The following is a 25,431-nucleotide window of genomic DNA, read 5'->3' as shown; positions in this document are numbered from 1 at the left end:
CTCCCTAATAAAACACTGGTTTTGACCAAATGGCTAAACCCAAATTGGTCACCTACTCTTTACTAGGCTCAAATCCGACTGATCTATTTCCAAAAATCAAATTAAGTCATCAAATATTTATTAAGCTGCTATTCTGTGCCAGACCCCAAAATGAATAACCAATGATCCCTGCCCTCAAGGAACTCACAAGCTGGCTGGAGAAACAGAAATGCAAACCACCAGCTCTCATCTGTGGGCCCAGAGTATTTGGAAAGCACTGCGGGATGGGGACAGATGAAGTCTACCTGGGGAGGTTCAGGGGGGCTCCAAGAAGACATGCAGGTGGTCTCGAGGGGGGTCTGGTTTCCCATGGAGCGGAAATGAATGAGGGAAGGGGCCCTAGAGACAGAAGGCCCAGCATGAGAAGCTCAAAGGAACACAATTCACCACGACTAGGATTTATCCCCTTTTAAAGACTGTGCCACAGGCTTCAAAACAAATCCAGAAATACTGAGAGGAGCTAGAGCATCCCTGGAATGGAAGCACTGAGAACACTTAAAGACAGGTAAGGTCCAGGAGATGTCTCATCCCAGTCTGTTTTAAAGCAACAACCAAAAAAGTGTCCATTTTCGGTTGTTACCTAACTCTGCCCTTTAAACATAAGCCACCAAATTTCCAGAACTACCAAAACTGTCGTCAGTGGGACTCAGTCTCCCCAGATGGAGACCCACTGGCCACTGCATCAAGAGATAAGTAACGTGTGTGGACCACCTTCTAAGGACTGGCTGGGTGTTTACCCACGGGCGGCCTCATTTAATCGTAAAACAACACGTCAAGGTCAAGATTATTACCCCCCTTCTTCCAGATGCAGAAGCTGTGGTTCCAAAACCAGAGGTGACTTTCCCAAAGCAACACACAGCTAACCATGCAGCAAGGGTGGATTTCAAACTCTGGTCTGGCTGACCTCAAATCCAGCTTTCCATTTCACCAACTGGGTGGATGTCAGAAAATTTCTGTGTGTCTGACTTAAGGCCTTTCGTGGGGGAATTTCCTGGCGGTTCCATGGTCAGTTCAGAAATGGATTTCACCGGCAGATCATCTTTGCCTCCTGATCTCCTCCCTCCCCTCGGACCCCGACCCTGGTCCTACCCAGCGCCCGCTGTCTTCTGACATCTTCATCCTTCTTTCAGGCAATCCTTTATAAGACCCACCTCCTACAACAGCCTCCTGCACTTGCACGTCTCAACTTCAAGGGCACACAGGCTGACACACATCATCCTGGGGTTTCTAGCCATCATCTGTCATTTTTAACGAAAGCAGTCTGGCTTAACCCTGGCAGAAGACTGCTTCGGGACAAATAAAAGGAAGGTGTGGACCTCTTGAGCCAGAAGAGGCTAAATGGATGTAACTCATCATCACTAGAGGCTGAAATCCCTCAGGGCATATGGGGCTCAGGAAGGAAGTCCCACCAACAAAACCAAAAGCTTTGAAACACACGTCACTAACCTGAGGCCACCTGGTAACAACTAGAAGGAACACTGGTGTGGCCCTGTGCTGCCCAACACAGAAGCCACGAGCCACGTGTGGCTACTGAGCTCATGAAATGTGGCTAGTCAGAAAAGACTTAATACTCCCCACAGAAAGAAGATAAAATATCACATTAAGAATTTTTATATTGACATATTGAAATGAGAGTAGTGTGGATATATCGGGTTAAATAACTATATTATTAAAATTAATTTCACCTGTTTCTTTTTACTTTTGCTAAAGCGTTACCAGAAAATTTAAAATGACGCGTGTGGCTCGAATTATATTCCTATTGGACAGCGCGGGTCTGACACAGTCAAAAGATGAGGAGACTAAGACAGCAATTCTGGAGTTTTTAGGAAGTGCAGACACACAGCAATACAGACGCTCACAAAGTCTGATGCGAATTTAAATACAGCACAAGCATGAACTCTCTAACTCCAGAAAAATTCCTCCAGCAATTTGAAGTAAAAGTGAGGAATAAAAGTGTGCCTGCTCTCCCTCCCACCAAGACAGGCTTCCACATTACTTAAAATCTCCCTTCCACACGTATAGGGTGACGGATGGGAACCGGACTTTTGGTGGCGAACGCGACGCAGTCTATACAGAAGCCAAGATATAATGATGTACGCCTGAAATTTCCACAATGTTATAAACCAACGTGACGTCAATAAAATAAATCTCCCTTCCAGCAAGAACCTGGCAAAGACGCTGCCTTCACTCCAGCACCTGCCCTTCCAGTCAATCTCATCCCAAGCCGACAAGCCGAGGTGCATGCCTGACCACCAGGCAGCTGAGACTTCTTCACAGGTGGCCCTTAAGGCAGGCTCAACCAGGGGACAAAACATGTGGCCCAGGACACCTACCCCACAGGGTTCACATAACAATCAACTGGGATAATAAATGAGAAAATAAAATATATGCAGTCAAGTGCAGTGTACGTGCAGCAAATCATGCTGGGTCGTGCAGTCAGTAACTTGCACACTCTTCTTAACCACGACTCACAGTAGGAATTACAATTCTCATCATGCACCTACATCGGTAAATATAAATAAAACCAAAGTTTCACGAGACGACGCTTACCTTCAATACCGTGCTATCCCTCTGCTATCTTGCTCCTCTCTAATCTATTTTTTTTATGTTGATTGTGATCCATTATTGATTTTATAACCCACAAATGGGTCGGGATTCACAGCCTGGCCTGGGTATGGTGAATAAGAGGTACACCCCCCACTCTGTGATTGACACTGCTATCTGACCACTGCACCCCTCTCTCCAGAATATGCAAGTCCAGATGTGACCTCAGAATCCTTCTCAACACAGTGATCCAGGCAGCTACAGCCAATCACTCAAGAGTCCGAATCAGAGATGAAACCTATTTGTTATTATCTTTGTTTCGATCCAAAGCTCTCATTTCACCAACGCAAAAACTGCGGCTCAGAAGGAAAAAGTGAGTTGTCCAAGGTCACACAAGACCTCAGGAGAGCTGGGGCTCCTGCGGCCCCACAAAGCCACTTCACCTTACATCACCAGGGAGGAGACACAACTGACACGAAACATTGCAAGAACATGGAAAAAATTCAAAATTTCGCCATGACCGTGAAAAGTCAGCTTATACATCCAGTGAAACATGCAAGGAAGTTCTTATCACCCCACCAAGGAGAAGACATAAGCATTCTGAGGTCAGAGGAAGCAGCGCTCCAAGAGCTGAGTCAAAGGTGGGGGGAAAAACTGTATCTGACAATGGAGGAGTTTTTAAACTCTGACTCTCAAATGAAACAAACCACTGGCTGTTTATTTTCTAGGACCAGGGAGAGGTCAGCCTTACACTGACCAGCCATCTTTGTTGCTTTCCTTCTAGAAAAGCAAGAGCCCTTGTTCAAATTCACCTCTGTGCAGGGCAGAAAGTATAAGCAAACCCTTTTTCCTAGCTTGGTCCAAAGTCAAGCTATAAAGCAGGGCCTTGAAATTTCAAACCTTATTAGAAAAAAAAAAACAAAACAAAACAAAACTCCTTAGGCAGAAAACCAAAACATTAAGTAATAAGAGTCTCCACTGTGAAACTGAGTATAAATGATCTTTCACCAAAATAACTCAGGCTATCATCACATTACCACCCCTCAACTCCAATTTGCCAGATTTTTTGCCCAATATTATAAGAGAATGTGGTGAACAGACATGGGCTAAAAAAAATTAGCTCCTATATCCATTTCTGGTCACACTTCCATCTAAAATAGGAGGTGAGAGAGGCAAGGCCAGGTCAGATCTTAATCCTGAGAGACGCCAATAGAAACAAAAGAAAACTAACCCCGCCCCCGCAGTACCATCATGCACCTCTATTTCCTTTACAACAAACATGGTCAGAATAACCAATTTTTTTTTTTTTAATTAAAAAACAGATCTACCAAACAGAAATGATTTTCAATTTCTAGCCAGGGGTTCCCCTTAAACCGTAGACCACACAACAAAATTTCAGCCGAATGGAATGAAGGAATCCGAGTTGTGTGTTAGGAGATCCCAGCCACACAAAGGGACGAGCTGCAATATTTTTATTCCTTGCACCAGAAATAACCTGTTATCTACAACCCTGACTTTTTTCTCAGATGCCTGCAGGGGTGCCCACCCAGCCCTCCCCAGCCCAGGGCACAGCTCTCCTCCATCACTTGCTAAACTCAGGCCTACTGTCTCATGAGGCCTTCACAGCCCTTGGAAATTATAAATTCTTTGACTGTCCTAGGCATCGGCCTAAATAATTCAACAGAAAAAAAAAATTTTAATTATGCTACTAAAAAAAAAAACTCACTCCAAATATATCAGAATGTGGCCAGTCGGTCCTGAAGGATTTCGTTACTAAAAAAATAAAATCTCCCAAATGCAATGGCGATGATGGGAAATGTCAAGTCTCTGCCACTGTCAGACATATTTCACAGAATTCTATCCCCTTAGAAATGTGAATTTCCAGAAAACCGGATTGGGAATCCACGGACTGGGGCCACTATTCCTTCCAAGACCAGTTGGTGGCTGGCAAAAGGGGCACAGGGTTTCCTATCTTAATCCTGTGTGACCCACCATCAGCTCCCCACCCAAGGTCCCACCAAGATCCCACCCTGAAAATGCTACCAATATTCACCCCTCCTTTTGGACAAAAAAAAAATCACAACTTTTTTTTTTTTTTTTTGGTTCAAAATCCCCAGCAAGTTCAATCAGATACTTTACCACAAATAACCCTTCAACTTCACGTGGGTACCTTATTTTCATCTGTTAAATTTCAATTCAGTCAATATTTGTCTTCTAAAAAAAATTTTTTTTTTTTTTTGTTTCACCTTCATTTGATTTAAGGTCAAAAAACCTAAATCAAATACTGTTTGCACATGTGCTTTCATGTTCCAAACGCAGTACCTTTGAGTTTGGCTTTTGTTTATATTTTGATTTTTTTTTCCTTTAAAAAAAAAAATCAATTTTGATGCTAGAATCAGCTGAATTGGTGTTTTACCCCATTTTTTCCAGCAAAGTAAGTGTTCCACTAGAGAAGATGGCTAAGAATCATTATTTTCATCTCCTCTCTGTCATTCCTTCTTTTATCTTTTCTTCTTGTTAAGTCAGTAAAATTTGTGCTTTTTTTTTTTAAATCACAGCCCCCCCCCCCAAGAACGACCAAGGCTAATGGATTTTTTTTCCCCTTTGAAAGTAATCAAATTTGTGAAAAATACCGAATGTTAATAAACTACCAAACCCCCATCACAATCCAAGAGGGCTGAACCCAATCTGGATTTTTTAAAAATAATAAATTTTTCAAATTGGAAGAGGGAGCAAGCACAGAGAAGGGAAATTTTCTTTCTACCAAGGATTCCTCACCCCTTGTCTTTATCAACTGATTCAGTTGCATGTCATAAAAAATGAGCTTCTGTGAAATTCACTGTTAGTTTTTTCATAATGTTAATTATGCATATCTTATTTTAATGGCGGTCTCTCCTACAAATCTGTGGGCTACTCAATTCATATAATGAAATGAATTTACATTTTTTTCCACTGAATACTGCTCAAAAAAGGTTCCTGACATTTTCTGGATAAAACAACAACAAAAAAAGAAATGCCTAGACCTTTCAGGAAACAAAATCAGAAAACAGTCTTAATTATTCCATCAAAACAAAAAGAAAAGCACAAAACCCAACAAATGCGGGGAAAAAAAGACAGGATTTCCCTGTAACTTTTCCAGTTTCTATTTCTTTAGAACCTTGGAATTTAAATGCAGTAAAATGTAAATGCAAAATTAAAAAAAAAAAAAACTACAATTTTTGGGTGTGTCCAAAGACAATATTTTAGGGTCTATTTTCTCTTTTAAATCCTTCCTTCTCGGAATTAGAAAAACTTTAAATATTGCCAAATGGTGAAATTAGTCTTTTTTGCCTGCTGAGCTAAACAAGTTCCAAATTACAATGAAGTACAATTTTTAATTGCTTCATAAAGCCAATTCTCCCAGTTTTCCCTAAACTCAACAATTTCCCTCTTTTCCTCATTCCAATTAGTTTTTTTCTCAAACTAAAATGAGTTGGGCAGCCAAACTGACTTTGGTTTTAGGAAGCTTTTTGCTTTCTCCCCTGCAAAAACTGAATTCATTCAAATTCCAGCTTAATTTTCATTTACATATTATCTGGATTTGGCTTCAGAAATAAAAATTGTCTCCACGCTCCTGGGAAGATCCAAAGTGAACATTTTCACCCCAAAAAAGAAAAAAAAAGAATCTCTTTCCCCTCCTCTGCCTTATAGTGCAAACTTTTGAAAAAATAAGAAATAAAAAATATTTCTTTTCAATTTTAATTTTTTTTATTTACAAAATAGTATCCTCTAGGTGGCGTCGTTTTAATGGGAAAAAACTACCGTTTGAAGAAAAATTAGAAAAAAAAAAATTGAGAAAGGGAAATATGGCCTAAAAAAAAAGATTGTTGCAAAGATGGGGGGCCAGAGGGGAAAGACCTCCCGGGGGGTCATCAGGGACCCCGAGCGCAGAAAGGGTCAGGGGGAAATTGCAAATTTAAAGGGGAGGGGGGAGAGCTGGAAGGGGTTGCATTTTTGCAAAATGTGAATTGTCCAAACTGAAATGGCTGCTCTGTTCTCTCGCCGCTTTGTTTTCTGGGCTCCGGTCCGAGCCCGGGGCTGGAGGGGGCGCTGGCGGGGGGGGCCGAAAAGACCCCCTCGTCACCCCCACCCTCCGCACACCCCGCGGCGCCCGGGGGGGCTCCCCAGCCCCCGCCCCTCCCGTCTGCGCCCACAAAAAGCCCGCAAACGCGCCCAGGCACTTTGCATGTTGCACATCTTGCAATGAAGCGGCGCGGCGCCCCGGCCCCGGCCCCGGGGCCCCCGCGCGGTGCCTGCCCCCGGCCCCCGTCGTACCTGCGGAGCCGCCGCGCCGCCCGGCTGGCTCATGGGTCCGTGCGGGCGGAGGCGGCCCGGCGCGTCCTGCTCCTCCCGGCCGGGCTGCTGGTGCGCGCACAATGCCGCCGCCGCCGCCGCCGCCGCCGCTCCCTCCTCCGCCCGCCCCGCTCAGGCCGGGGGGGCGGGGGCGCTGGGGGCGCGCGGGGGGGCCCCGGCCCTCGCCCCCCCCCCCCGGCCCGCCCCGGCAGCCCCGCCGGCCCGCCGCCCCTCGCGGGGCCGCCGCCGCCGCCCCCGCCGCCCTGCCCGCCCCCGGCCGGCCTCGCCGCGCGGCCCGCGAGCTCGGGGCCTCGCCTCGGCCTCCGCGCCGCACACAAAGCCGGCCGGCCCCGGGGCGCGCCGCGCCCGCCCCCCAAACTTTCCCGCGCCGCCCCCGGCGCCCTGCCGCCCTCCCCCCGCGCGCCCGCCCCGCGGAAAGGGCATGGGCGCGCTGGGAAAAAAGTTTGGGCAGCCGCCCCTCGGCGGAACCCAAGGGGTTAATGGGAACTCTGCTCCCCCATCCGCCCCCCAAAAAATCAGATTGATTTTTTAAAATAAAGTTTGCAGAGCTGGCCTTATAGGAGACTCAGCTCAGTGGGGGTATTCCTATTGCCTCTGCCACCCCTCCCAAAAATTCTGATGGAATTTAAAAATAAAAGTTTGAAGAACTGGCCCTCTGTCAGATGAGAGGGGTTAAGGGGACTCTTTCTAGCCCCCCAGTCAGATTGATTTTAAAAATAAATATTTGAGGAGCTGCTTTTATGTGAAATGCGGGATGAAGAGAATATTTCTATCTACCGCTGTTGATTTTCCTTTAAAAGAACATATTTATTTTAAAAATAAAAGTTTGAAGAACTGGCCCTATGTAAGACAAGAGGGGTTAAAGGTTAAGGGGGTTAGGTCCCCTCCTGTATCCCCCCATCAAGTTGATTTACAAAAGAAAAATTTGAGAAACTGTTTCTAGGTGAAATAGTGAACAAGAACATTTCTATCCAATACCCTAAAAAGTCAGATTTTTTTTTTTTTAATTTAAGGAACTGCCTCCTTGTGACTTGGGAAGGTTTAAAGGGGATTTTTTTTTTTCTGTCTTCCTCGTCACCCCCCAAAAAATCAGATTTTTTTTTTAATTTTTATTAAAAGTATGAAGGACCTCCCCATATAGAGACTGGAGGGATTACTGGGTCCATCTTACATCTCCCACAATTGATTCATTTTTAGAATAAAAATTTGAAGAACTGCTCATATATGAGATGGGAGAAATCTTTCTTTACCCCTCCCAAGAGAAAAATATAAGAATATATATAATTATAAGAATATGAAAATAAAAGCATTGGAAATTAAGGGTAAGCAGGTATCTTTTCTCTGCCCCCACCTTAAAAATTAAATGTATTTTTTTTTAATGTTTAAAGAGTTGGATCGATAGGAGACAGGAAGGGTTACAGAAATTTTTGCCCTGCACCCCCTAAAAAAGTTATTTTTTAAATGTCAGGAAACTGAGGGACTGTGTAGAAGACACTTGCTCTCCCTGAAGAATGAAAATGTGGGAAGTTAGCCCACACAGGAGGCATGGTATTAAGAGACACACTCTTCCCCGGACCAAACACGCACAAGAGGTTAAGAGGGATCTTCCAACCATTCTCCCATCGCTCAAAAAGTTGGAGAGTCATGGAAAATAAAAAGTGGCCATTTTTCTCCCCGCCAGCCTGGCAAGTATGTCCCTGGCAGAGGTTTGGCGGCCTCTGCCAAGGCTGGTGTAGGGCAGGCGCCAAGGGGAGCAGGGCAGCCTGTGGAGTTTGGCAGAGTTGGGCTCCCAGGAGCCTTTGGCAGACAGGCAGGCCAGGCAGCCCCCTGCCCACCTGCCCCTCATCCACCAGATGGCTGAGGCCTTGTTACCCAGAGAGATGCTCCAGGTTTGATGTCCCTCTGGCTCCATCCCTGCGTGAAGGTTTCTGGGCACCTGTCTCAAGGCCAAGCCCCCTCCTCTGCCTAGTGGAGCCAAGCCTGACTGTAGGCCCTGGAGTAGAAAGAAAATGGACCCAAAATAACATTGGGTCTCAATCCCAACGGTTCAGACTTATAGGGTACCAAGGAAAAAAATTTGGCCCTGAGAGTCAGAAAAACGTGATGCAATAAGTATTCATTGAACACTTACCGTGTGCCAAGCAAGTTGTGTCTAGTAGGGCAGATACGCCAGAGAGAAGAGCATTGCTTGCCGCAACCCTTCTCAAACTTGAGACATCTTCAGAATCACGAGGAGGGCCTGTTCAAACACAGATCGCTGGGCACTCACCCCCCAGACTTTCTGATTCAAGACACCAGGGGTAGGGACCACTAATTTGCATTTCTAACAAGTTCCCAGGTGATGCTGATGTGGCTGTACCACATTTTTAAAATTATTGTGATGTAGTGCCAACAGCAAAATGCACAGGTACGGGAGAAAGAGGAAGGGCCAAGCCAGCCTGGGGGGCAGCGAAGATTCCAGGAGGAATAACATCCTGCTGGAAGAGTGGGTAGAAGCATCCTTCCTCTCCAGGTCTTAATCAGATGGCAGGGTCTCTCCAGATTAGGAATTCTTAAATAGCATCCTTGGATAGGTTTGGGGATCCATGAACTAAGCAATTTTGTCTTAAGCAAATTTATGTCTATATGTGCGTTTTGGGGGAGAAAATCTCTGGCTTTCACTGATTTCTCAAAATGGTCAGTGACCCCAACATGGTATGATCTGCAGCCTGTTTCCAGGCACCTCTGGCCTGGAAAACCCTCATGGATCCTTCTCAGCCTTCTCTTTCTGGAATCACTGCAAGCCCTTTCTGCTTCTCTGCCACCCATGGGCCACAGGAACTGGGCCTTCTCTTCTGTCAGCACACCCCAACAGAGCCGAGAGTGCATTCAACACCACTGTGGGGTGCTCCTCCATGGGAGTCCCAGCCCTGGACTCTTCACTCTGTCCCTTCTAGGCCGTGAACAGTATGCCAAGGGGACAAAGACTAAGCTTGATGTCTTCCTGACAAAATCCAGTTTCTAAATTAACACATGCATTTCCCAAACTATAGTGGAAACTATGCAGTCACCCAGAGCTCTGATTTATCCCTGTTCAGGAAGTTAACTAAGGGTAGACTGGCCACAAGTAGGGATCTTGGGAGGGGGAGAAGAACAGGGACAGGAGCTCAAGTATTTAGTCAGAGCCCAGGGGGCAAGACCAGACCTGCTCAACGTTGGAACAGGAACCACGATATCACAGGGGGAGAATGACCATACGTTTGGTGGACACATAGTCCAGTAGGACCTCCAAGGGCTTACCATCCTCTAATGATCCGTGATTCAACTTGACATACCCGTGTTTATCAAATTCTGGAAACTTCTGACCCCTTCCATGCCCAGCTCACTGTCCCCTGAATCAGTACTGCCAAATTAACACCTATATGGCTTAATTATTGAGAGCCCAGGCTGTGGAGCCAACTACCTGGGTTCCAACCTTGGCTCTGGTCCTCACATGTGACATAACCTTGAGCAGACAATTCAACCTCCCCTTGCCTCCAGTCCCTCATCCTTCAAGTGGCACTGACAGTAGTATCTCCCTCATGGGCGTGCTCTGGGAGTGAATGAGATAACACATGTAAAGCTCTCAGAAAGCGCCTAGCACCAAGAAAGCACTCCATACACGTCAGCTGTTGGAATCAGAGAGACGTGTGTTTCCCACCTCTGCCACTGACTAGCTGTGTGACCCTGGGCTCGTGGCTTAGTCTCTGAGCCTTAATTTCTGTGGCTGTAAAATGGGGATCCTAAAACCTACTAGTCTTATCAACACTCTTTTAGTTGTAACCAGTAGAAACGAAATCACACTAAAATTTAAAAAAAGGGGGAAGTTGTTATTTGATTAAATTAGGAGGTAGATCATGGTACCCAAGGGCAGGAAATGAAATGAAGCCTCAAGAGGATTTGGAGGCAGGAACTAGAAAATCATCAGGAATTGGTGCTCTCTCCCTCATTCTGGTCTCTTGACATCCCAGCCCCAATTTATTCTCTCTCTCTCTCCGTCTCTGTCTCTCTCCCTCCCTTCCTCCCTGCCTCTCTCCAGGTGAGTTCTTTCTGCTTCTCTGGGCACACAGTCAAAATGGCTGCCCCACAGCCTCTCAGTGCCCACAGGTGCTCACCAGTGTCTCTGTGTCCGAATCCAAATTCTCAGGACAGAGAATGTGATTGGCCAAGCTTGGCTCAGGTGCCACCAGGAACCAATCATTGATGACCAAGGGGAGCAGCGTCATATAATACACAGAGACTTCTGAGACCCACCCCGGAGGGAAGAGGGTGTGGTGGGCTGGGCAGACCCCTCAAATGTTGTACCTCATCGAGGGCAGTGAGATTTGCTGAGATCAGGGGTATAAAGGAGCCCAGCCCAGGGCCTGACACACAGACACACTCTCAAGGTGCGTTTCCTCCTGCCGGATTCTGGAGGCGTTTGGGTAACCAGGGCTTGAGGATGGTGAGATTTTCTCAGGTGAGGGTGGCGAGTAGACGTCAAGCTTGTGTCACAGGCAGGTGAGGGGACAAGGAGATGTGAGTTGCCCCAGAAGTGGCCTTTAGGTCCCCAACAGAACTTGGGTCTTGGCTGAAATCTTGCGGGTAGATCTTGGTAGAGAAGATGACTTTTGAGTGAAACAATAGGTTCTTAAGAGTGTGGAACACAAGGAAGGCAGGGACTTCACAAAATGGTGTCTTCTTCCTCAAGCTGGGTTTCTTTTTTTAAGCCTGAAATATGAGAGAAGTGCTCTTTTGTAACAGCCCAACCAGGGAGACTTGGGCTTCCTAAGTCTCTGCACAATGGGAGAGGCCCACACAATCCGGTCTTATAAAATCTCAGCAATTTATCAAAGAAGATGGCAGCATTTTCTTATTCGATCCACTACTTGTCTGAGGTGGACAAGAAAGGTACAATCACCCCCATTTTAAAGATGAGGAATTTGAGGCTCAAGTTCTTGGCCAAACCAGCCTGTGGCAGCCCAGTGGGACTCGCATGCACTGCTCTTCCCATGGTGCTCTGGCTGCCCCCTTGGAACTGTCTGGTGATTGGAATCAAAATTGGCAGATTCTTTAAATCATCTTGGTTTGGCTCTGGAATTTTCTTCTTTTCCTTCCTTTCATACCTCTCCCTTCCCTCCGCCACAAAGGAAGAAGTTGGGAAGAGGTGGCAACAACTTATTTCCTCAAGAGAGGACCTTGCGAGTCATGGTGAAGTCTCCAGAGAGGCAGATATCTGAGGCCTCGGCAGTCCCCCAGGGAGGTGAGTCCAGGAGGAAAAGCCAGAAAGAACGAAGACCCAGGACGGAAGGCTGGCAAATCGAAAGAAAGAGATCAAGCTTCTGGCTCAGACCAAGAATCAGAATCGAGGCCAGATCTGAGTAGCCTGTCCCTGGATTCAAGAACAAATGCTTATTATGTATCTAAAATGCACAGTATGTTTCATAAACCTATTCCATGGGCCTGCCACCCCATAAATTCTGGAGAACATCTAGCATCCTGGTGAAGATCTCATCTAGTCTCTGCCGTTAGACCTGTGTAGGAATCTCTGCTCTGTACTCACCAGATTGCGACCTTAGCCACCATAAAAGCCTCAGTTTCCTCATCTGTAAAATGGGCAAAATAAGGTGCCTGACATACAGGGCTATTTAAAGCATTAGCTCAGGTTAGGCACTCAGCACACGGTAGTTATTGCTAGCCCCAGCCCATTTCCACTTTAACATATATAAGGGAATTCAGGCCCCTGGGTGGTGGGGGTTGGGGGGTGGAGTCACCTCATTTGAGCAGCGTTATCCAGCCAATAAGGGAACAAAGTCAGCTTAGAGGCAGTGGCCCCAAGTCCAGCAGGCTAAGCCCCCCAATACGGCAGCAGTCCTGATCTTAGTTCTGCTGGATCTAAGAATGGAGGAGGACCCAGGCCAGGGGAAGGAAGGAAGGGGAAGGAAGATGGCAGGAGCTGGTCCACGGCATTTTCTCCTAATGCTGCCTGGAGCCCCCAAAGGAGGCTTTAATCTGTCCTTTCTGCCATGAGGTCCTCTTGAGAATGGGATTAGCTGACAGTGGCCTGGTGCGGGGCTCAGGTTCTGGACTCAGACAGAACTGAGCTCAAATCCCAGGTCAGCCCCTTTCCAGCCATGTGAGCCTGAGCACGTCACACTACTGTCTCTGAGCTTCAGTTTCCTTAACTGTTAAATGGGATAATAACATATACAAGCATGTTTTATATGAGGGTTAGAAAAACTGTTGAGCGGCAGCACACAGTAGGTACCCTAGATGTTAGTGATGATGATACTAATCGTGGCGTGATCTCAATGCTTGTATCTGCTCAATTGTCCAGTGGGTGGAGCATGTCTGAAATGACAGCTCGGCCATGACACCGTTCAGTTACACTCCTCAGTTATCTCCATTAACAGATGAGAAGAGTGAGGCATGGAAGGTAAAATGCAGTGTATCTTTCACCGGTAAATGGACCAATGGACATGCCGTACCTCCCGATGTGAGGCATGAAGAAGAACCAACAGCACTCACATGGAATTCCTGCCAAATATGCATAACCCAGATCTAATCGTGGGGAAACAGCAGACAAACCCAGATCGAGGGGCATTCTACAAAACAACTGGCCCGTCGTCTTCAAAAATGTCCATGTTATGAAAGGCAAAGAAAGGCCGAGGAATTGTTTCAAATTAAAGGAGACTAAAGAAATATGACCAACTAAAGGCAAAGGGTGACTGGAATTGAACCCTAGATCAGAGTGAAAAAAAAAATTGCTGTAAAGGACAATATGGGGACAATTGGTGAAATTTGAATAAGGTAGGATATTTGATAATGGTATTTATTCACATTAAATTTCTGAATTGATAAATGTTCTGTGGTTGTGTAAGATGATGTTCTTGCCCTTAGAAAGTACACACTTTTGGTGTAAAAGACATGATGTCTGCACATCTCAAATGGTTCAAGAAGACAAATTTTATATGTATATGTAGATATATGCATATATATGTATATATATCATATGTATATGAGGTAAAGCATAATATGTGGCTGCATATTAACAATTAGGGAAGCTGGGTAAAGGGTATACAAGAGTTATTTGAACTATTCTTTCAAATCTTTCATTTAGCTTTGAAATTATTTTAAAATAAAAAATTAAGGAAAGTAATATATCTGAAATGTTTGGAAGAGCTAGAAGCCTACATTGAAATTACTTTCATCAGAATGAGTTAAAGAACTCATTCTTGTATGTTTGACAACAAAATTTGATTCATCGATCAGTGGTTTGATCACATCAAAATCTGCTGATGAATTTTTTTCCTAACAACTTGAGTTTTCTTTTGTGACCATTATTCCTCCCAGGTCCAATTTTTCCCAGGCAGATTTGGTGATCTAAATTTTGTCAAGAAGATTTAGGGTCTTCCATCAATTTTTAGTCAATAACAATCTTTACTGTGTGCAGCACCAGTCTTGGTCAGTTTTATTTTCTGTTGCTTATTTCTACCAAGTAGAAATTTTTTCAGTTTTTGCAATTTTCAGTGTTACCAATAAGATTGAATTTTTCAAAGAGTTATTATTTTTTTCTCAAATTAATTTTACTTGTATAGTTTAGAGGGATTCTCAACCCTGGCTGGGCGTCTGAAACACCTGGCAGGGCTTGGGAAAAAGAGAGTTTTCCCAGCCTCTATCCACCCCCACCACCCCCAACATTCTGAATCAATAGGTCTGGGGTGGGGCCCAGATATCTGTATTTTTAACAAGTCTGCCTCTCAAGTTCTATAGCAGTTACTGCCCCATTGCTTGGCGTGGTGCCAACATGCCTTACGTCATTGGTAATACAATAATTGTAAACTCTCTGGACCTTGCTATCCTCATTATTTTAAGATTCCATTTCCCCAACTTGACAATGAGGTTTATGAGGAGAGACTGGGGGCCCAGAGTGATGGAGAGGCCTGAAGCTGGCCTTCCTTTGAATGTTTAGTTATGGGAGTCAATAAATATTCTTTTTTTGTTTGTTTTGTTTTGTTAAGCCAATTTGCGTAAGGATTCTGTCCCTTGTAACTGAAAAAATGATTTGTCTTGTGTTCTCCTGGGTCACCTTCCTGCCTGCGTTGTTCCTTATCATCGTGGGCTCCTCCACAGTGCTCTTAATCCCACTGCTGTGAAGAACCACTGTGCTTATCACTGCTGGTCACCACCTGTGACTCCTAGGCTAAGTTCCCCTGATGGGCAATGCTTCTTCCACACAGGCTCCAGGAGCAGGGAGGGTGAGGGCAGGTCTGGGCTGACCAGTCATCCTACTTCGCCCTGAATAGTTTTGATTTATGCCTGTTGTCCCAGCATGACTAGTAATAGCCCCCCCTTTCACTATCGATAATGTCATTGTTTGGATAATAAAGTATATGGTCCCCCTTAGCAGGCCACACTTTTTATTGTGGCATCTCTTTATTCTCCACAACCTCCTACATAAAGCTGAACAGTAGTTTCAGGCTTTACCTAAAGGTTGGGATAACAGCATGGGAGGTGTGGCAGAGTCCCAAGACGGCTACAACAATATCTTCCATCCCACATCCTCTTCTACAATGTGACCTTGGCTCTCCCCTCAAGAGTTGAAGTCTAATTCTCCTCCCCTTGACTTTGGGTGGGCTTTTGTCTGCTTCAACCAATAGACCACTGTGGAAATGATGTTGAGTGACTTCCTAGACTGAGGCATAAAAGGTGAGGTAGCTACCACCTTATTCGCTAGAATGCTCATACTTGGAGCCTGGACCATCATGTCAGAAGCCCAACTTCCTGGAGGCCGCCATGTTGTGAGGAAACTAAGCCACATGAGAGGCCATGTGTAGCCACTGTGGTAGGCAGCCTGGCAGACAGACTCTAAGATGGCCTCTAATGACCCCCAACTCCTGATATTCATGCCCTTGCATAATCCCTTCCCCTTGAATGAGGTGAGACTTGCTTCTAATAACTTGCTTCTGATCAGTAGAATACTGCGAAGGTGATAGGTTGTCACTTCTGTGATTATGTTACATAAGACTATAACTTCTGTCTGTCTGGTAGACCCTCTGCCTTGCTGGCTTGGATAAAGCAAGTTGCCATGTTGGGGAGTTCCATGTGGCAAGGAACGGAGGACAGTCTCCAGCCGACAGCCGCTTAGGAACCTTAGCCCCAGGTCCAACAAGCCAAAAGGAACCGAGTCCCGCCAACAACCATGTAAGTCAGCTTGGAAGCGGATCCTTCCCCAGATGAGCCTTCAGTGAGACATTAGTCCTTGCTTGCCAACTCACGAGAAACTCAAAAGCAGATTCCTGACCCAAAGAAACTGAGATAATATGTGTGTGTGGAGGATTACCTCTCTATGAACCAACATTTTTATTTCAATAATCTGGAACAGAAATCCTTCCTAGCCTCTTAAACAATGGGTAGCATCGTTCCTGCTGCCTTTCCTGAAATCTCGCATCAAGCACAGCCCGAGAACCCCTAAGGTGAATTAACTGAGCCCAGGACATTCGCACAATAGAGGGAATTTTCCAAAGGAAAACATTTCTTTTTCCAGATTTTTGAGAGCTGTTGAGTATGCAGTCGGTTCTTCAGAAGTCAATGTTTGATTATATGAAATGAAAAACAGTCCTTCCACGATCCAAATCTACCCTTCCTACCAAAAGACAAATGTAATCCAGAAGTCCCCCAGGCCTTCCTAGTCTGTGCGTATAAATGAGGTCACACTTTATTTATTTATTTAACAAATACTTACCCAGGGCTTGCAATGAGCTATTCTAAGTGCATGAAAACCATTAATCCTTGTAACAACTTTATGAGATAGATATTGTTGATTATCCTCCCTGTTTTACAAACGAAGAAACTGAGGCATAAAGAGGTAAAGCAACTTGCCCAGAGACTTAGAGCTCCTAAGTGGATCTGGATTTTTGGACCCAGGTGCCCGACTCCAGAGTCTGTACTTGTATTTACTTTGCTATCCTGAATCTCACTGATGTGCATCCCCCACCTGCCTGGTGGGAGCACTTGAGACTCCTTGGTAAGGTTCCCCACTTCCTCTAATTTATCGCAATTTCCAGAGTCCTTGGGAGGTGTTGTGTGTGGGCTCAGTGCTCCCTTGGATACTGCTCCTGGAGGGCAATTCTGCCGCTATGTTCAGTCTATCAGCTATCTGTTACCACAACAATGCTCCATAACAAATAGCCCCAGGACTCAGTGGCTTCAAATAATAAGCATGAATTTAGTTCACAAATCTGCTGGTCGCTTGAAAGGTTCTTCTGGTCTTGGCTGAGCTCGTTCACATGGCCGGGATTGGCTGGTTCTTAGCTGATCTATGTTGGCCATGGCTGGGACAACTAGGGCCACATGGTTCTGGTCCACGTATTTCTCATCCTCCAGCAGGCTAGCCCGGGCACATGCACTTGGCCGTGGCAGAGGAGAAATGCAGACAAGCCCAACTGCACGAGCGCTTTTCAAGCCTCTATTTAAATCACATTTGCAAGCATCCCATTGGCCGAGGCAAGTCATGCAGCTGGGCTCAGAGTCAGAGCAGAAGAATACTGCCCAGTTACAGGGCACAAGGCAGGGATTCAGGGAGGGATAAAGCACTGGGGACATCAATGCAATCAATCTACCAAACTTATCCCCAACTTTCCTTCTTCTAAAAAACTACCCAAAGAAAATCAAATTTCAAAATAAAAAATCATTTAGATAAAACTGCCCAAGCTACCATAAATTAAAGTTGTGCTCTGAGAGATGGTAAAGAAGGAAACAAAACCGGGGGGCAAGATGAACAAATGGTTTCTTTATAAAGGGAAAATAGCACCGTTCCTCGGTATCCGTAGGAAATGAAACTGAGAATTCAGAACTCAGCCTGCCAATGCGCCAGGGAGACCACATTCTGGTGGCAAAGTGGCAGCCAGCAGGGTAGGCATTGTGCGGGTCTGGTGTCTGAGCAATAATGTTAGCACAGAGGTCACATCAGAGCAGGCTGATAACAAAACGGACTCAGTTGGCAACTTCTTAGCATATCAATGTATCATTTTGTTTCTGGGGCAGAAAGCTCAAATATTGGCTTGCCTGATTCTAAGTTGGCCCCTAGGCAACCCCAGTTTTTCCAGGAGGGTCTAAGTGAATGTATACTCTATTCCCATTCCTGGAAAACAGGAACCGTCATTTTCCGGGCTCACACACCCTGCACGTAGCCTTGTAATTCTTTCTCTGAGAAACCGGGGAGCTTTATTAAGACAGCCAAACTAGTCTGCAAACCTACAACTCCATGGCCCCTTTCTTCTACCAAGAGAATGCACTGGAAATATCAACATACCCGAGGTGGCAGAGGTCAAGACCTGTGGATAAATATTGGCTGATGCTAACTAACAAGCCTGGAGCATTCTGCTTTTCATTACAGAGACATCAGGACAGGCACAATGGCAGCTCATTGCCTTCAAGTGGGAGGCTTAATGGAGGAAAACGGATTACACTCTGCAGGTGCCCAGATGCCTTCCCAGACTACGGCAGAGCTGGAGGAACCCCCACATTCCTATGAATCTGTTTGCCATATACCAGGTGCTTTATACATATTACCTCAATTAATTCTTAAGTAATCCCTAAGAGGCAGAGCTGTACGCATCCCCATTTTTACAGATGAGGAAAGCGAGGCATGAAGCTTCAGCGAAGGAAATTGCCCAAGTCATAGAGCACATTAGTGTCGAGCTGTCTGACTCCAGAGCCAGCCCTTTTACGTATGACTTTATGAAATCTCCCGTTCAGGGGTGCCCTTCAGACGCCACCAATCCTGGTGGCTTTCAGATTAGAGGGCACATCCACTGGGGATACAATATCCAAGAAGTAGTTGACATAGTTTTAAGAGAATCCATTTCTAGATTCTCAGCTGCCATGTGTATGATTTCCTACAGCTGACCTACCTGAGAACTTCGATGTGAAACTAGTTTTCCTTTCCCTCCTTCTCTTTCTCAGCTGCCCTTCTCCCATTTGACAAAATAAAGGTGCATCGCATATCCATCCAAGTCTTACTATGGGGCATTGCCCTGGGTGGAAAACCCTGGATGGAGGCAGGAAGGAGAGGTCACCAGACAGAGAGCTGTTTGCAAATGTTGGGGAGTAGAGGTTCCTTTAATCAAGACACCACAACCCCTCTCCTATCCATCTCATTAATAGACAAATTTCCATTAATTTTACTTTTTATGTTAAACAGTTATCGAAATTTTGATCAACTGTATCCTAAAGTTAATTGTGTTGATGACTCAATTCAGAAAAATGCTTAACCCTTAGAGCCTTATGATCAGAGGAACTAGAAACATTTTAAAATTTCCATCTATAAACACATTCTTGATTTAGAGACTATGCCAAGATGATCCATAGGAGACTTACAAGCAGAAAAATATATTACATTCCTATAAAATTCTGTGGGGGAAGTGAAATGGAAAAAATGATTTAAAGGAGAAAGAGGAACATTGTGAAATTTCTAGCTGTTAAGAGTTTGTTCATCTATTTTTTAAACGGATGATGGTGGGTATAAAATCACTACGATATTTAAATTCCATTGGATATATTTAAAAGAGTGATGCATCAGTTTTATTTTTACAATGCTAGTATTTACAATATGCAGGACATTATATCCATTACAACTATTTAAAACTGTGACGACAAGTTTTTTAAATATGTGACTTTTCAGAATTCTTTCGGAGGTACACGAGCAAAAGGATGTGCAAAGTCCTCTGATTTTGTCCAACTACTCTTTTTACAGAAGAGGCATTTGAAATCCAGAGAGTAAAAAGGATTTACCCAAGGTCACACGGCAGAATAGTGCCTGAGCTAGGACCAAAAGCAAAGCCTCAGGACTCCCGGCTCGGCCTTCTTTTCCTTGTGCATGCTGGCTTTTTCTGCGTCAGTCGGAGTCCCAGCAGGGCCCAGCACTCAAAAGGGATGAAAGGCAGGAAAGTTAATTGCGTGTCTATTTACAGAGGTGAGGGCAGGGTTAAGGGAAAGCAACAGGGGCTGGTGAGGTACTGAAGTACCATGGACTAGCAAAGGTGCAAAGCCATTTCCACCCCTGGGCCAAAGGGAAAAAGAGAAAGAGCCCTTGCCTGGACACTGCAAGACCTGTAGCTATAGGAGAGGGCCACCAACGGGAGGAACACGATCACTGCCAAGCCACAGCAAGCAGGAGAGAGTTGGAGAGATAAATACAATGACCTGTCTCAGCTGGCATGGTTTTTCTGCTGGTTCCTTCCATTGGATCAAATCAACCAGCGGCCAGAGGGCAAGGGAGCTAGTTGATACAGCCCTTTGAGGCCAACCTCCCGGGCACAGAGCAAGCTGGAGAAGGGTAGAGCATGGATCCGGAGGGGCAACCAGAAAATATCCACCCTGCTTTCCATTTTGAACTTCACCTTTGTATTTAAACAGAAAGATTAGGCTTTCCGGTCAAGCTAAGCCGCGGTCAGATAAAGAGATCTGCTCCCAGAAGAACCCAAAAGCCTGTGTTTATGAGGCAGGAGGAATTTCAGAGAAGTTTAGAAGGATTTTTATTTTTCATTTTGTAACTGTGATACACAGATATCTACTTATTTTAATACTAGAAGTTTTTTTTGGCATCTCCTTTCATTGGAAACCGATCTTTATTGCTCTAAAAGTTGCCTTGTTAAATCTGCACTCGTGGATGCCTTCATATGCCGCTACAAACTCCAGCTAAAACCCCAAGAGTTGAGGCCAAGTCCCTGAGAAAAATGATGCAAATGGACATTTTAAACAGAATTATATTATTAAAGATAACAATATAAATTATTAATAGTCATCTATTAGAGACAGATGAATCCTGCTATAATTAGATTGAAAGAATGCATGCAATTGCTATAATTCAAAATGCTTTAGCATTTAAATCACCTTTCTAGGCAACCTGTGTTCACGCCCTAGAAAGAACAGCGTCCTCTAGGGGCAGGGAGCTCCAATGACCTAATGACCTTTGACCTGTGCTTTTTCTTCACACAAGGAAGGCCATGATGTGGGGGCCGAGTGGGGCAGAGGTGGATGGGGAAGAAGGGTGGAGGAGTGAGGAGGGGTACTCTTATGCCCTATCCTCCCTAAAGGAAGGCAGCTAGGTGATGCACAAAAGTCCTCAGCTGGGAAATGGAAGACCCAGGTTCTAGTTCTGACAGTCATCAACTCATTGTATATCTCCAGCCAATGTCTGTCTCTCTGGATCCGAGTTTTCTTACCTGTAAATATTCATCTCCAGTATCTCTTATACAACAATTGCCTTCGCTCTAAAACTAGAATAATAAAAACAAACTTTTTACAGGATTATCCTGGGCACTAAATAAAGTTAATACTTGTAAAAAAAAAAAAACCTTGTCAGGTGCTAAACCCACATAATGGAGCCCACATGGTGTGGTAGAAAGAACATATGCTCAGGATAAGTTAACCGGGGTTTAAAATTATAGCCTCAAACTGCAGACTTTCGGCTATGGCCAAGTAAGAGATCAGCAAATATTCTCCCCAAAGGGCAACTATAAAGCTAGCCCGAATTGACAAAAACAACCTTTTCCATCCTCTGGAAATCAGCTAAAGACATATAACAATCGGAGAAGCATTTATGTTTGAAAACCTACTGAAGTTTGGATAAGAACGTGGAAGTGTGGTGTTCTTGCCTGAGGCTGCTCCCAACTCTCACCTCCCTCCCAGCTGAGATGGTGCAGAGATTCTGCCAGGATGGGGCAGGGCCGGAAGCCAGGCAGCTGCACTGCTGAAATCAAAGCGGACTTATTCAAATGGAGCAGCAAGCATCCATGTCCAGCAGCACTGGTGAAAGTGATTATCCTGGTGGCAGGTGGGCAAGGAGGGTTAATGGCTCTCCTAGTCTCAGATTATGGTCATAGTTGAGCCAAGCATGTTCCTGGCTGAAGCTATACATATGAGCAGCAGAGACTAGAGAGGGCACAAGCCATACACACAATCCTGGCTGACCCTGAGGCTGCTCTCATGTGTATAGGAGACCTAACAGGGCTTAACAGAAAGCAAAAATGCTGTGGTAGACTTAAAAATGGCCTAAACTTTGAATGTGTTCCCTTGTCCACACACAGATTTCAGCAGAGGTTGGAAGCCTTACTTGCTCGAGGTGTTTCAGCAAGATCTCTGTCCAATTATTGACTGACTACTAAGCTACACAGACACAGGGATGACCCTTAGGAAGCCAGGCTTAAAAAGAAAAACAAAAAGTAAAAAAAAAAACCTAGGTGGAGATATCAGCAACTGCATACCACTAGGGAGACAGATTTACAAAACAAACAAATAAAAAAATCAACAATAATAACTTTCAGGGGGAAAATACAGAATCCAGACTTGCCACCATATATTATCTAGAATGTTCAGTTTTTGACAACAAAAAATATGAGACATGCAAAGAAATGGGAGTGTGACCCATATTCAGGAAAAAGAGGAAACCATAGAAACTACTTCTGAGTTCCTTCAGGTATTTGATTTGGCAGATAAGGACTTCAAAGCAGTTATTTAAATATGTTTCAGGAACTAAAGAAAATCATGGTTAAAAAATTAAAGAAAAATATGGCAACAATGAATAAACAAATAGAGAATCTCAATAAAGAAACAGGAATTATTAAAAGGAACCAATTGAAAATTCTGGAGTTGAAAGTATAATAACTGGAGTGAGAAAATCACCTAGTGGCCTTTAACAGAAGATTCAAGATGGCCAAAAAGAAAATCAGTGAACTTAAAGACAGATTAACAGAAATGATCCATTTTGAAGAAGAGAGAGAAAAAAAGATTGAAATAAAATGAATATAGCCTTAGAAACCTGTGGGACAGCATCAAGCATACCAACACCCGTGCAATAGTAGCGCCAGAATGAAAGGGGAGAGAAAGGGGCAAAAAAACAAAAACATTCAAAGAAATAATGGCAGAAAACTTCAAATTTGAGGGAAACATTAATTTAGACATACCAGAGGCTCAATAAACCCCAAGTAAGATAAATACAAAAAGATCCATACCTAGACACATCATAGTCAAACTGTAAAAAGACAAAGAAAAAGGGAAAATCTTGAAAGCAGCAAGAGAAAAATGATTTAGCACATACAGGAAAGCATCAATACCTTTAATTACTGACTTCCCATGTAAAATAATGGAGACTAGAAGGACATTTTAAAAGTACTGAAAAAAAGAACCATCAACCAAGAATTCTATATTAAACAAACCTCCTTTAAAAATGAAAGCTAAATAAAGACATTCCCAGATTAAAAAAACAAAAAAGACTGAGAGAATTCATGGCTATCAGATCTGCCTTACCAGATACTATAAAAAGTCCTTTGGGCCAAAAGAAATTGACACCAGATGGTAATTTGAATCTACAGGAAGAAATGAAAACCACCAGAAATGATAGATATGTAATAAGAGTCAAAATAAGAGAGTTAATATGAGAGTCTATATATATTTTTTGTTTCATTCTTTTAACTTTTTAAAAAGACATAAGATTGTATAAAACAATATTAACACTATATTGTCAGGTTTACATATAGATATATATGACAATAATAGCACAAAGGAGGAAGGGTAGGAATGGGGCTGTATATCTGAGCAAAGTTTCTATATTTTACCGGTATTAAGTTTGTATTAATTTTAAGTACACTATTACAAATTACCATGCATATTATAATCTTCAAGTGAGCAGTAAAAAAATAACTAAAAAAATACATAGGAGTTAAAATGGCACAGAAAAATATTTATTTAATACAAAGTAAGGAAGTAAAGGAGAAATAGAAAAACAAAAAAGATGAGAGCTATAGAAAACAAATGATAAAACCGCAGATGTAAATCCAACCCATCAAAATGTAAATGGTCTAATCACTTTGATCGAGAGGAAGAGATTGTTAGACTGGATAAAAAAGCACGATGTAGCTACATGCTCTCTATAAGAGACACACCTTAGAATCAAAGGCACAAATAGGTTAAAAGATAAAAGATGGAAAAGATATGGCATGCAAACAGTAACCAGAAGAGAGCTGGAGAAGCTATATTAATATCATAAAAATAGACTTTAGGATAAGAAATATTACTAGAGACAAAGAGGGACATTTCATAATAGAATAAGGGTGAACAGATCAGGAAAATATAACAGTTAGATAGGTACCTTATAACACAGCCTCAAAATATATGAAACAAACACTGATAGAATCGAAGGGAAAAACACACAATTCAACAATAGTTGGAGGGTTCAATACCACACAAGCCCCAACCTGTGCACTTGGGGACCTTCACCTCAGCCCCATCTCCTAACCACCAATAAACCCCAAACCAGCCTCTTTCCTTGCTCTCTCAAGTTATTTTATGTACTAGCTTCGGAACCTTCGCTGATCTCTCCGGAAATCTTCATTATGTGAGTAATAAACTTTTTCCTACCCTTGTTGGTGCATGTGTGGCATCATATTCAACATCCAAACTAAATATTGGGTGGCAGATCCATGCCGCATCTGTGGGGGAACCACAACAATTGGGGCCGTGAGCAAGATGTCTGGATGATGACCACTGCCACCACGGGTTTTCTTCTTTTGCTCTGGCTTACTAACTGGCTCTGCTGCCTGCCATTTTGACTGCTGCTTGCTGGCTTGCATGTCCTTTGAGCTGTGTTGCTGCCTGCTGGCAAACTTATGCTTTGAGCTCTGCTTTGTTGTGCTGCATTTGTTGAGTTCTACTGAGGCTCTGTGACAGATTTAACAGATCTAAGTCAGAAGTTTCAATAATTTGTGTCTCGGGACAGGAGTACGGGATTAAGGTCCTCCTTAAAGTGGCCCCGGGTCTGCAGGGTGACCATAACAATAAGACTTCCACAGCACTATCAGCTAACTTGATGTAACTAACATCTATAGAACATTCCACCCAACAACAGCATAATCCACTTTCTTTTCAAGCACACATGGAACGTTTTCCAAGATAGACCGTATACTGGGCCATAAAACGAGACTCAATAAACTTAAAAGGATTGAAATCATACAAAGTATGTTCTCTAATCACAATGGAATTAAATTGGAAATCAATAATACAAGGAAATTTGGAAAATTAACAAATATTTGGAAATTAAATGACATACTTCTAAATAAAAAATTGTTTAAAGAAGAAATCACAGAGAAGTTGGAAAATATTTTTAACTGATTGAAGATGAAAGCATAACATACCAAAATTTATGTGATACAGCTAAAGAAAAGAGTGAAATGTATAGCTTTAAATGCCTATATCAGATATGAAATTTGATGAGGATGAGTGCATTTATGCAGCCCTGTATTGTGATTAAATCAATAACCTAAACTTTCACCTTAAGAAACTAGAAAAATAGGAGTAAACTAAACCCAAACAGGCAGGAAAAAAGAAATAACAAAGATTAGAGCAGAAATCAATGAAATAAAAAAAAGATTTAAAAATAGAGAAAATGAAGCCAAATTTGGGTCTTTCAAAAGCTCAACAAAATTGACAACCTTAAGC

At 43.7% G+C, this 25,431-nt stretch overlaps 1 protein-coding gene across 11 annotated transcripts in view; it reads right to left on the bottom strand.

Annotated features, from left to right (window-relative positions):
* The window catches only part of ZNF618 (zinc finger protein 618), a 182,497-nt gene extending 175,470 nt beyond the window's left edge, over positions 1-7,027 (bottom strand). For all 11 annotated transcript variants that reach the window (XM_058523856.1, XM_058523845.1, XM_058523847.1 and 8 more), the window contains exon 1: positions 6,898-7,027. In XM_058523856.1, the coding sequence (XP_058379839.1) occupies positions 6,898-6,930 (33 nt within the window). In that variant the 5' untranslated portion in view covers positions 6,931-7,027. The remainder of the gene's footprint in view (positions 1-6,897) is intronic.
* Between the last annotated feature and the right edge of the window lie 18,404 nt (positions 7,028-25,431).

The sequence above is a fragment of the Diceros bicornis genome, chromosome 28 (genome assembly GCF_020826845.1).
Source record: "Diceros bicornis minor isolate mBicDic1 chromosome 28, mDicBic1.mat.cur, whole genome shotgun sequence".
Classification (NCBI taxonomy): domain Eukaryota; kingdom Metazoa; phylum Chordata; class Mammalia; order Perissodactyla; family Rhinocerotidae; genus Diceros; species Diceros bicornis.
Note: the sequence above shows the minus strand (reverse complement) of the source record. Positions and strands in the feature narration are given on the sequence as shown.